General features: G+C 42.4%; 1 protein-coding gene across 3 annotated transcripts in view; it reads right to left on the bottom strand.

Moving 5' to 3' along the window:
• The window catches only part of Clcn4 (chloride voltage-gated channel 4), a 71,437-nt gene extending 59,858 nt beyond the window's left edge, over positions 1–11,579 (bottom strand). Inside the window, exons 1-2 of one of the 3 annotated variants that reach the window (XM_028885939.2) lie at positions 11,384–11,579; positions 9,983–10,167 (exon numbers count right to left, since the gene is read on the bottom strand). In XM_028885939.2, the coding sequence (XP_028741772.1) occupies positions 9,983–9,996 (14 nt within the window). In that variant the 5' untranslated portion in view covers positions 9,997–10,167; positions 11,384–11,579. The remainder of the gene's footprint in view (positions 1–9,982; positions 10,168–11,383) is intronic. The other 2 variants (XM_028885938.2, XM_037199206.1) reach the window with 2 other exon arrangements.
• Between the last annotated feature and the right edge of the window lie 1,701 nt (positions 11,580–13,280).

Here is a 13,280-nt window from a genome sequence, read left to right as displayed (position 1 = left end):
AGTGTTTGCCTAGTATGCAAGAGGCCCTGGGTTTGAATCCCACCAGGAGTAGTAGCCTATACCGTTAATCCCCTATGTGGGAGGGTAGAGGCAGGAAGATCAGAAATTCAAGGTCATCCTCAGCAAAATGAGTTTGAGGCTGGCCTGGGATACATGAGACCCTGTCTGAAAATCTTTTAAAATTAGCTTTAAAAAAAATATACTGTCAAATGAACCCTAGGGACAAAATTGTGTCAGTTAACAGATGATAGGACATTTGATGGAACTGAAGACAAGGTCATTGGAGTTGTGGAGGTCTCTGGAGTTCAATAGTCAGAGGCAAAAGATGACCAGCAATTCTTGAAAGCACAGTATCCAGCTATTGGCTGGACTTCGTATAAGTTTGAGACCAGAGCTTTTCTTACAGGAAGGTAAGTTTAACCAGACTTGAAGCTACAAAAGATGGGTGTAAGGGAGGCTTGGGTCTAATGATCACCCAACAACAAGAAGAAGGACGGCAGAGAGAATGCTGTCGAGTAGGCACACCTCTCCTGGGGTTGAGTTGGAATTTGGCTGAAATAAGGCCATCCAGTGGCCTGCTTTGCAGATCCCGTGGGACCTGCTCTGGCTTTCTCTAGGGAACCTGCACATATATCTCAGGGTGGCCACTAAGGTCTATACTTATACTGACTTAGCAGTTCTTCCAGGGCTCTGTGGCCTGGTTGTGTTTGCTTACTTCTCAGGTCTTAGTTCCTGGTCTGGGTTGATTTGGCTAAATGTGATACTTACTATCCCTCCTCCAGAGGAAGCCTGCGAGGTGCTTGTTGGCTTAAAAAAAAACTTGGTGGTCAGTGTATAGGAGGAGCCACCACAGTGAGCTATTTTTCCACACACTTAGTCAGACCTTTCACCAACCCTGTTTCCCCTGAAACATGTGAAAGGACTGAAACTTCACCCACCACCCCAACCACATCAGCCTTGTTCTCTTTGCTGTGGCCAGTATGAGGATCCAGGAGGGACACAGCTTTGATGTGTTTGATGCCCCCTGCATGTAAGCTTGACAAAGTCACTAGTCATTGGTGGCTATTTCACTTTTATTAATCTATGAGTGGGACTATCACAGGGAGGTAGAAAACAGATTGTAGAGAAAAACTTGCCAGAAAAAAAAATGGTCAGCAGAAGGCTAATGTGAGGAATGCCAGGACACGGAGAGACACAGGGCACAACTTCCCTCAAGCACTGTTTGGCACTGTTATGGTTGAATTGTATCCACCTCCAAATTCCTGTGTCGAAGTCCCAGCCATCAGTATTTCAGAGAGTGACCATATTTGGAGACAAAGTCTTTAAAGAAGTAATTAGGTTGAAATAAAGTCATTAGGATGGAACCCCTAATCCAACAAGATCAGTGTCGTTATAAGACATAATTTGGGCACAGAAACACAACCATAAGAGGACAAGCCAGGGAGAGAGACCTACGAGAGTCTTTTTCCTCACAGCCCTCAGAAGGAAACAACCCCACCCACAACTTAATCTCAGACTATGAGCAATTTGCTGTTACTGAACAACCTGGTATATGATCCTCTGTTACAGCAGCCCAAACAATGAATATAGAATAACCAGGTTTTTGTGTGGATGTGTCTGCCTTTGCCCACCTGAGAAATGAGAGAATAACCCAAGTGTCTTTAGTAAACTACTTCCACATGGAGAAACATGTCTTCCAACAAACCACTCAGTATAATCAGGAAGCATCAGGGTCCCAAAATGATCATTGCCTGTTGGGCATGGCAAAAGGCCTTGGGGCCTGGGCTCTATGCAACCTGCTTCTCGTGGTGTGTGAGAATTATGTTCTTTCCTGCCGCCCATGGTAACAGTTCTTGATTCATAGAGTGCCAGGAGCCCTATGAGTTTAATACATATAAAGTGCTTGAAGAAGCACTAGGAGCCATATACTCATTATTGTTGCTGTTATTATTATTATTTTGAGCCTTTTCTTTTTGTTGTTATTGGGAAGTGTCTGTGGGGAAATTCTAAGTAGCTGGCTCTTGGCAATAGCAACACAGAGATCTCACAGCCCCATCCCCCTCTTGGGTGAGGGTGGAGAACACTGGGTTGATTGTGTCACTAGAGGCCATATGAGGTTGGCCTGGTCTCCTTTCCAACACACAGGCTAGGTTTCAAAATGGAACAAATAGCTGTGTGGGCCTGGGGCTGTAGGAAGCCTGCCATGCCACACAGCAGCCTGCTCAGTCCTGTAAGGCAGCCTGGGATAGCAGGGTACAGAGAGCACTGGTGGGCAGGGAAGAAGTCAGAGGAGGCAATAGGAAGTGATCTTCCCTGAGCTCTGTGTGCTACAGGTTTGTAATTTGTTAACACTTTGAAACAGGGCCAGTTTTGTTCTCCTATGTCTCTATGCATTCCTTTGTTCCCAGCCTCCCTCTGTTTCAGACTGTCTCCTCTTTGGTCCTGTGGCTCTCAGGCACTAAATGGCTAATGGGGAGCTCTTGTCACTGTCACCAGCCTGGTGTTTAGAGGGCCAGCAGCAGAGATGATTGCATCACAGCCCCCTCACCATCCCAAAGTCGTCTACAATTTTTACATCCAGCAGACACCTGGTAATGACTGGAAATGTTTTATTTTTTTATTTTTTGTCTTTTTTTTTTTTTTCAGAGCTGAGGACCGAACCCAGGGCCTTGCGCTTGCCAGGCAAGCGCTCTACCACTGAGCTAAATCCCCAACCCCTGGAAATATTTTAGAGTGTCCCAACTAGAGGGGTTGCTATGTAGATGCAGGTGAGGGGAACTGTTAAACATCCTACACTACCACCACCATAAAGAACCTTGCAGCCCCAACAGGATGTGATGGTATATGACTGTAATACCAGCATTTGGAAGATTGAGGCAGGAACATTGTAAATTTGAAGCCAGCCTGGGCTACAAGTCTGAGAGCCTGTCTCTAAAACAACAGAAACAAAACAATCACACAGCCTCAAATATACATAGTACCAAGTTGAGAAACTAGCCTAGACACACAACAGAGATGCAAGGAATAGTTGATGGATTAAAATGTTATTAAAGAGATTGGAGGACCGGCTTGGTGAGTAAAAGCATAGGCCACATATATGTGAGGACCTGAGTTGGAATTGCCAAACACACATACAAGCCAGATACAAAAGCCGGGTAGTGGTGGTGTATGCCTTTAATTTCAGCACTTGGGAAGCAGAGACAGGCAGGTCTATGTGAGCTTGAGGTCAGCTTGGTCTACCGAGTAAGTTCCAGGACAGCCAGGGCTACACGGAGAAACCCTGTTTTGAAAACCTAAAAAAAAAAAAAAAAAAAAAAAAAAACCTAAAAAAAAAAAAAAAACCTAAAAAAAAAAAAAAAACCTAAAAAAAAAGCCAGATACACAGCATGAACATCTGTGATGCACGCATCTATAATCCCAGCACTCCTATAAAAAGACTGGAGATGGAGACAGGAGAATCCCTAGAAGCCTGTGGACCAGCTAGCCTTATATATGCAGTAGAAAAAGAACAAAGACCCTGTCTCAAACAGGGTGGAAGATGAGGCCCCACACCAAAGGTTGTCCTCTGACCTCTATGCATATACCCACATTCACACACATGAATATACTTTTGTGTGTGCACACACACCTACACATGTAGGTGTGCATGCATACACACTCAAAAATAAACTAGTGTTGTTAAGGTGTTGAGCAGAAGAGTGAATGAATAATGAGGTTCATGTCTTATGGAAATGCTTTTGCCATATTAATGTTACTGGTCTTTTCTGAGGACATTAATGCCTTTGGGTCTTTTAAGGATTTGTTTTATTTTTTTAAATTATATGTATGGGTATGTGTCCATATGGTGGCATGTGCACTTGAGTGAAGGTGCTCACCAAGGCCAGAAGTGGGCATTGGCTCTCTTAGAGATGGAGTTACAGGTCGTTGTGAGTTGCCTGGTGTGGGTGGGGAAAGCTGACCTTGGGTCCTCTGAAAGAGCATTGCTAGTTCTTAATCATTAAGCCATCTCTGTAGCCAACTGCCACACTTTTTTGTTGTTTTGAGGCAATGTCAAACGATACAGCTTAAGCTGGCCTGGAACTCATTATGTAGCCCAAGGTAGCCTCAAACTGTCAATACTCCTGCCACAGCCTCCAAAATGCACCACCACACTTAGCACATAACTTTGGTTTGCACTGAACCACTGTTTAAGAAGCACCTGCTTCAAGCTCACAGCACTGAAGAAGACAGACTGGAAAAAAATAAAGATATCTCAATTGTTCATACTTAGCTCTATCAAAACTGGCTGCTTGATCTTAGACCAGTCATTCAGCTTCTCTGGACATCTACTCCTCAGAAGTAAATTACAAAAATTGTTTTGATTTTGAAGTTTACTCAACATCTAAACACTGTAGTTTCATCTCAGGGGATTGCTTCCTCTTTAGAGATTTTCTAGTTATATAAAAACCATTATCATTGATTAAAAAAGAGTGCCTAATCCACATGTCTATCAATCATCATTGGTGTGGTAAATTTCTGTACTGACCTTGAGATAGGAATGTACTATGAATGTGCGCATATAAATTAATCCTCTAACAATAGCTGGAGAAACAGAGCTGTCAGGTACTCAGGTGCTCTAATTTTATCTTTTTTTTTTTTTTTTTTTTGAAACAAAGTCTCACTCTGTAGCCCAGGCTACTCTGGAATTCACTTCACAATCCTCTGCATCAGCCTCCTTAGTACATGAGGCACCATACCTGGTTTGCCCAATTTTATTTCTTATGATACTATTTACAAGAACACAAATTGAGTCACTGCTGTAACAGGGATGAATTTCTAAGGCATTCAGAGCAAAGGAGCTAGATGTGAAAGTGTATTTTATGATTCCATTTATGTGAAATTCAAGAATAGGCAAACCTGTGCTAATAGGAACCAAAATGGTAGTGGCCACTCTAGCAAATGGGACAAGATAGTGTCCTTGGAAGGTCTAGCAATGTTCAATGTACAGATATACCAAAATTAATGGAAGCAATCTTCCTGAATCTGACTTTGTATATATTCATTTTTTAATTTTTTTGGATTTACTTATTTTATGTGTACGTGGTTTTGCTTGCATATATATGTATGTATGTATGTGTGTGTGTATGTATGTATGTATACTACATGTGATCCTGCTGCTTAAAAAGGTCAAAAGAGTGTGAGATCTGCTGGAACTGGAGTTACAGGCAGTTCAAACTGGCATATGGGTACTGGGAAGCAAACCCAGGTCCCATGCAAGAACAAGTACTCTTAACTACTGAGCCATATCTCCAGCCCCAATTTTATACATACTGTATGTCAAGACAGGGGAGAAAAGAGGCAAGTGATGACATACTATAAAGATGGGTGTGTCTGCACAAGCATTTTCTGAAATAGTATATAACCAGATTATCTATAGGTTAGGGAGTAGGGAGTACAAGAATGTAAGGGAATAAAATGGTCTTTATGTAACCTTAAAATTGTCACCATGTCCATAAATGCCTATTTCATCAAAAATAAGGTATTATTTTTCATTAATATATAATTAACATCATGATCTATAAAAGAAGCTCACCCCTGCATATGAGAAAGAAAATGTCTGTTGGGTTGCTTCTGAAAACATAGTTAAGCAAAAGACTGATAGTAAGACTTTCCCACATCCAACACACCCACTGGATGAGCAGGGAGGGGCCATGCTACAAGGCACTGAAAATAATAGTTAGGAGAATAATTCTCTGTCTTCTACTTAAACATATATTAAAGAGATCTCAAAAGAGTACTAAAATTTTTTTTAAAAAAGTAAATTGCTTTTATCATGGCATTTTACCTCTTCAACCAGAGTACTTCAACAAGAATCTCCAAAATGTAAGACCCCCTGCCCATAAACATATGTATGAGTTATCCATTGCTGTGTAACAAATTACCCAAAACACAGTCATAGGAAATAAGCATGTCTCACTGAGTGTCCTAGTTTCCTTTCCTGTTGCTGTGACACAATACCCTAAAAAAGCAATTTCAAGGGAGAAGGGGTTTATCTGGCATACAATTCCACATGACAGTCCATCATTGAAGATACGTTAAAGCAGTGAGAAATTAAAGCAGCTAATTACATTAACAGTCAAGGGCAGGGAGAGAATAAATGCATGAATATTTATTGCTCAGCTAACTTTCTATACCATTATACAGTTTAGGAGCCAAACCCTGGGAATGGTGCTGCCCACAATGGGCTATGTCTTCCCACACCACTTAATGCAATCAAAACAAATCTCCTGGGCTGGAGAGATGGCTCAGAGGTTAAGAGCACTGACTGCTGCTCTTCCGGAGGTTCTGAGTTCAATTCCCAGCAACCACATGGTGGCTCACAACCATCTGTAATGAGATCTGGTACCCTCTTCTGGACTGCAGTCATACATGCTGTATACGTAACAAATAAATAAATATTTTTTAAAAATTTAAAAAAAAAAAATCTTCCCACACGCCTACTGGTCAACCCAATCTAGACAATTCATCATTGAGACTCTTTCCAGGTGATATTGTGTCACATTAACAATTAAAACTAATTATCACGGTGTTTGGGACACAAATCTGAGTGTACCTAAGCTAAGTCCCTAGGTCCCAGGCCTCTCAGAAGACTGCTACAACCTCAAGCCTCAGCTGGGGCCAAGAGATCTGTTGCCAAGTGCACCCATGCCACAACTGGTTTTGGCTTCCAACACAAGGCAGGAATGCTCAGCATCTCGCCCCTGTGCTGGAGTGACTCAAGAGAGAGAACACATAACCAAGACTGAAGTCTTGGTTCTTTATACCCTAGTTTTAGAAGTGCCACATCTTTGTCCCAGCCATTTTATATCCATGTGAGTCACTAGGTGTGGCCCAACTGCCAAGAGAGAGGATTATGCAAGATTGTACCCAGTAAGAGGATAAGTCTCAGATTCATCTTACCAAATCGGCACTAGTCTCCTTGGATCATGTGATAGCCAGACACATAACCCTTCAAGTGTCCCCCCAGATGTCTACTGCATGTTTGTTCAGTCTGGGGTCCAATCAAGGGCCACAAATTTTATTAGGTTCTTTGATCTCTGAGGTATCATTTGATGAAGAATACCCTCATGTCCTCATTCTAATTTGCTTTTATGATACTGAATTATGAAGAAGCAAGGCCAGATAGCTCAAGAGTTGTTACCTCTCTGGCTGCAAGAGGAGCTACCCGGACTCAGGGGAAAGAAGCCCAAGCAGAAAGCCACCTGAGGAGTAGATATGGCCAGCTGCTATCGTCCTAGAATTCAGCAGCAGCCTGTTTCACTAAAAGCAAACCATTTCCTAAGGATGAGGCCAAGAGAGGAGGGGCAGACAGACATGAGCTGATGACAAAAGAATTGGAAGGGGTACATCCCAAATCCTCAGGCACAGGAGACAAGGAAATATTTTCAGATTCTTCAAACCCTTAGTAAACATGTTTCCCACCTTGCAACAGCACCAGGACCACAGTTTCATGTCTCTTGGAATGTTTCTATCTTCCATTAGTCTGGTCGTTTCTAAACATGAAGAAGGAGGAATAGAAAGTACTAGTTGGCCCCATCTTACATATCTTGCATCTACGATAAGATGAGATGTAGCCAAATGTCTACCCTCATAAGTGTGAAGACACATAGTCCTATCCTAAATCTTAAGGCCTGCATGCATGGCTTCCTTGAGATACCTGCCAGATTGCTGGTTCAGCAGGTAGTCATGTTGGCCTCCTCATAGCTGTGGGGACCCTACTGCCATCCTTACTTCACCATACCTGGCCCCTGAACAAAGCATCTCACTCCATCCTTCAGATACCTCCAGTGCAGCTTGTCATTCTCACCCTTGCAGAAGAGAAAAATGGCATCTTCACTGGACACTTTTCACCCAGATTGAGACTTATTATGTATACAGGTTTGCTGGGAAGATGTCAGCGTATGACGGGCTAATGCCTGTTTCTTTGTCCCCAACACTCACTTTTGAGTCAGTCCAGCCCCCAACTACAAATGCCATGCAAGCATCCCTCTCCTCTTCCCTCAGAAACTGCAAATGATAATCTTCAATAAAGAAAGCCTTCACATTTATAATTCACGTATACCCAATATGACGATTTCAGAACAAGGGCTCCACATCAAACAAATCATTAAAAAAAATTTCTGGAATGTAAGAGCTGGAAAAACATTTAAAGTACATCTATGGGCTGGGACTATGGCTCAGTGGTACAGTGCTTACCTAACAGACAGTACACAACCCTAAATTCCACCCCCAATACCAGGGTGGCAAAAAGAATAAAGGTATCATCTAAATCAGTAACTCTTAACCAGGGCCAATATAATCCTTAAGCAGGTGGTAATGTCTGGTGACATTTTGGGTTGTCACAACAGAAGGAAGAGCTTCATACTGGCATCAGTAGGTGGAGACCACAGACTAGGCTAAACATCCTACTGTGAATCGGATGCCCCTCATGGCCACCCTAAAGTTAAGAAACTGTAAACCAAATGACTTTGTTACTTTCAGAACGAGAAAGCTGAAGTCTGTAAAGATCACAGTGACTATTCCCAGTTTATATAGCTGCAAAATCAGAAGTAGATCCAAGTATCTATTTCACCTGCTTCCATCACTGCTTTGCTCTGTCAAGAGTTGGTTCGGGAGAAGAAAGGATGGGGACCTAAGGGTGCTTCGTTTTTGCTGTTAAAAATGGAATCCAGGGTCTCTCAAATATAAAGCATATGATCTAACACTGAGCTACAATACTGACTAATCTTAATGCTTGCAGTCAACTTAAACCAAAGGAAGAAAATCACAATAAATAAATCACTGAATGAACGATACAACAACCCATCAGGATAGCCCAAAGTCTAAATAAAATGCCATCTTTAATTATCAGTTTGAATAGCACTGTTTCACCAAAGTTGCTGGTGGATAGATTTCTTCAGAGGGTAAGTTTCAGTGCAGTTGACTGATGCCTCAGCTTCTAGAGACATCAGGTTTTCAGAAAAGAATGTTAATTCTCCTCCCTAGGGTGCCCACACATGTCCTGGCCACAGACCAAAAGAAAAGGAATGTAAACAGGGTTGGTGGGAAAGAGGGCATTAAACCCCCCACCACGTGCACACACAAGCTGTCATGCTGGGACTGAAGTCACCTGACCCCTCCATCTCCCGCTGAGTCATCAAGCCCCTTCCTTCAGTGAGCTAATTATGCAGCAAAACAATTAAGAAGAGCGCCGGAAATTCTGAAGGTCTGGGTTATCTCCAACCCCCAGCTCTTGCTAAGTAGCATTTTGTTCTTAGAGATATAGCCATGTTTTACAGTGGCCCATTATCTTTGCAAACTATATTTTATTGTATTTAATTGAATGCTGTTATTTTTAAATTTACTGAAAACACCTGCCTGAAAAAAACCAATACGTTTAAACGCTGGTACCTTGCAAAATAATGCACACCTGGCCTGGATATTCCAGCTAAGAAGTTGCCATTCCCCAGCAAGTTTTTGCTTTGAATGAAATTAGGATCACTGCTGAGAAGCAACCTCTGTGAGAAGAATTAATAAAGATATTTTTTATTGAGCCAGCACGATGGCAGAAGGAAAATGGTTTATGGTTATCTTTTCAAAGCGGCTTTTGCTCTTGTTCTCTGTCCTTAGAATGCATGTGTTGTAGTCGGTACATATTTTTCTACCCCCTCCTTGCAAGAGGCTCTTATCTTTCTGTCTGGCCCCTGCCCACTTTCTGCAGGTGAACACACCAAGACCCAATTCACGCATGGACCTGCATCAGGCCACTCCCCATCTGATGCTTGCAACAGCAAAAGGAGCAGGAGGAAGCAGCTGTGGGCAGCACGCTCTGCAGCAGCCAAAGGCCCCACTTTCGGTTTTGGGGGCGCTGCCAGGGCAGCAGACCACAGACCCGGGCTCCACCTGGAGCGTCTCCACTGTTGGGAGCTCCATGAAGGGCATTCAGGCACCACGCACCCCTTACCTGCAGTGCCGCATCTTGCAGCCTGGCGGTCCACCTGGACAGCATCCTAGAGCATCCTTTCTTCAGCACGTCTGCTGCGAGTGCTATGACGTCATCAGGAGGCGGACTCCACGCTGCCACGTGATGGCTTTGGAGTCCTTGGGCTGGGAGCAAGACCGGAGGTCCTAGGGTGGGGTGGGAAGACCCTGGATGTTCCAAAGGAGGCAGGTAACAGTCAATCTGACCTCCTTTCAGAGTGTTTGTCTTGATGCATGCCTATTGCTTGGCCTTGTTTGGAAAGTTAGGGGAAACAGTACACAGGAGCAATCGACATTATTACAGGTTCCAAGCATATAATAGGATTTCAAAAAAAAAAAGGTAGCAATAAGGAGATTATTGTGGAATGGAACACAATCTGGTGTTCTACTTTATCAGATGCAATAAAGAAATATATTTTACGAAAATCAAAAATGACACCCGAAATATGCATGAACACACTGCATTTGAGGTTTGGTGTTCCAAAGTATATGCCAAATATTACACTCCAGCAGTTCTTGCTGAAATATTCTGCTAAGTGTACCGATAACTAATACTTTTAATTATTCTCAGTAGCTGCATTACATTAGTTTTATTTGCTAAGGGAAACAAAAACAGTGGAACTACACATTAATACTACTCACTGCAATATTTGATTATTTAAAATAAAACACTGAGAACACAACTATATATGTCTGTGTTTATTTTTCTTAACTCCTGGATAAGCCATTTCATCTCTGAAGCACAAGTTTGGTGAAAACAACTCATTATTTCGGTTTGTCTAATTTTTCTGACATTCTGAAGAAGTGAGTCACTTTACTATTATAATGTACATTGTCGTTTTCATTCACGGTAAAACATCCTTTCTTTAAAGGCTTTTAGAATATTCTGTGATCAGTTCATAAATTGAAACTAGCACTTTTAGAACTTAAAGCAGTTCATGTATAAAATCTTTGTTGTTTGCCAAACCACATAAATGTTGTGGGGATGTAAAAGGGCAATGGTGGAAGCTCTTTTCATTTGTACCCCAATTTCACAGGGATTGTTTTAAGTTTAAATCACAATTATAACTTGCCTTTTGCTCACTCTCTGAAAGACACGTTAAAGAGATTGTTTTACAAGCAGGCTTGAGGTAAGTTGGCTGGCCACTTATTCCAACAGCTTTTATTTCCTTCTATATTTAAACCTGTCCCCTTTACCACCATTGCCTCCAGATTAACCACATTTCTGCTCACAAAGTCAAACTCTAACTTAGATTAAATACAGCCCTTGCCTCTGTCAGCAATCTATTCTTTTCAAGAGCATATTTTTGTAAATTGACAGTGGTGGTGTGGATTTCTAGGTCACTGCTCTCAGGTTTGTTTCCCAGAGTGACAAACAACTTACCTTTATAGCCGTGAGGTTCTCGATGCACAAAGCCAAATTGCTACTGCAACTCGTGGCTCCTTTGGGCTGAGGGTCTGAAGCACACGGAAACTAACAAGTTCATTTCCCTGCCAGAGGCAAATGTTGATTTCAGCCTCAGGCTCACAGAGGGCCCAGGAGGCAGTCTGGCAGTATCACGTGTTCAGCTCAGCCACTCAGCCCAGCCCTGCCCTCCTGGCCACCTCTTGGCTCTGAAAGATACTTTGTAATGTGGTCCGGCCTTCCAACCTTGGTGAAAAAGTGTCTGGAGAGAACCGTGTTTCTGCAATACAGGACGCCCCACCTCCAGTGGCTGGTGCTCCCTGGTCGTAGTTTCCCGGGGTGGGGGCGGGGGGGTGGAGGACTGCAGCGCATATAACTCACCCTGCTGCCCACAGCTTTCCTTTGTGTTCAGCTTGGCTTAAATGACTGAATGCCTACACCTTCCTCATCCGGGGACATTTAAACAACAACAAAAAAAAAACAGGTTAGTTTCATCTTCTCTTTACCCAGGTGATTGCTCAATTGAAAGCAAACACCCCCCACCAAACACACACACACACACACACACAAACACACACACACAAACACACACACACACCCTGTACATACACACACCCTTTCTGTCTGTCTCTCTCTTACACACACACACACTTTCTCTGTCTCTCTCTTAAACACACATACACACACACTTTCTGTTTGTCTCTCTCTTACACACACACACACACACACACACACACACACACACACCAGACCTAAAATGGGGCCATGAAATTCCAACAGAATGAAATTATTCTTGTAATATCTTTTACCCTCAAATACCAAAAGAGAATAAAAGTTACTATGATGGTAGATGCTTAGGAAGAAAAAGACATTTGTACCAGGTTAAATGGAACACAATTAGGCTCCAAAACATTATGTACCAAGTGATTTATCTGTTGTTTGTGGGTATAATATAGTTGCAGCTAGTTACACACAAACTTTTATATATGAACATGGAAAATAATAAGAATAATTCACCAAATTATCAAAATGTGGCAACTCACCGGCAAATAGGATTAAGAGTGTCTTCTTCTTCTTCTTCTTCTTCTTCTTCTTCTTCTTCTTCTTCTTCTTCTTCTTCTTCTTCTTCTTCTTCTTCCTATCCTTCCTCTTCTTTGCTATGCAATCTCATTTCTCCACAGTGACACAAAAGAAGTATGCAGAATACACACTTGTAGCTAATTTTTCATGCACAGTTCTTATTTGAAGAATCTCCAGTACTAAGCACAAAGCTTGAAGGAAACAATCCCAGCCCTACTCTGGAGTTCTACCTGTCAGGCACTGGAATTGAGGGTCAATCATGGCATTTTCTCTTTCTTGTAACCATGCTTCTCATTTTTGGAGAGAGAAGCAGGGAGAGACAGAGAGAGAGAGAGAGTTGGTTGTCTCAAAAAGTTTCTTCAGATGGATGGGATAAGGTCTCCCTTGGGAATTCATAAAGCATGGCATATAAAGTTGGAGCAGGACCGAGCTCCTCCCCCTGCTTCAAAGCTGAACAAGGCATGAACAAGACACCCCACCATAGGGAATGGGTTCCAAAGAGCCATCTGAATGGAGATGGAGGAGGAGTGGATAGGGGGAGGTAAGAGAGTAAGTGGGGGAAAACAGGAGAGGAGGGAGGGAAAACTGTGGTTGGTATGTAAAATAAAAGAAAGAAAAAAGTTTCTTCGGTAGCTGTGGAAGCACGATTAGGCTCTGATTTCTAGATCCCAATGTTATCTTCACATATTTGGAATTTCATAACATAGAATCTTTTCCACTTCCCCCCTCTTCATTATCTGCTCTATTTCCAGAAATGCCACACAAGATTTACAACACAATGTGATTGTTGTTCAGT

The sequence above is a fragment of the Peromyscus leucopus genome, chromosome X (genome assembly GCF_004664715.2).
Source record: "Peromyscus leucopus breed LL Stock chromosome X, UCI_PerLeu_2.1, whole genome shotgun sequence".
In the NCBI taxonomy this organism is placed as follows: domain Eukaryota; kingdom Metazoa; phylum Chordata; class Mammalia; order Rodentia; family Cricetidae; genus Peromyscus; species Peromyscus leucopus.
This window is presented reverse-complemented; position numbering and strand designations above follow the sequence as displayed.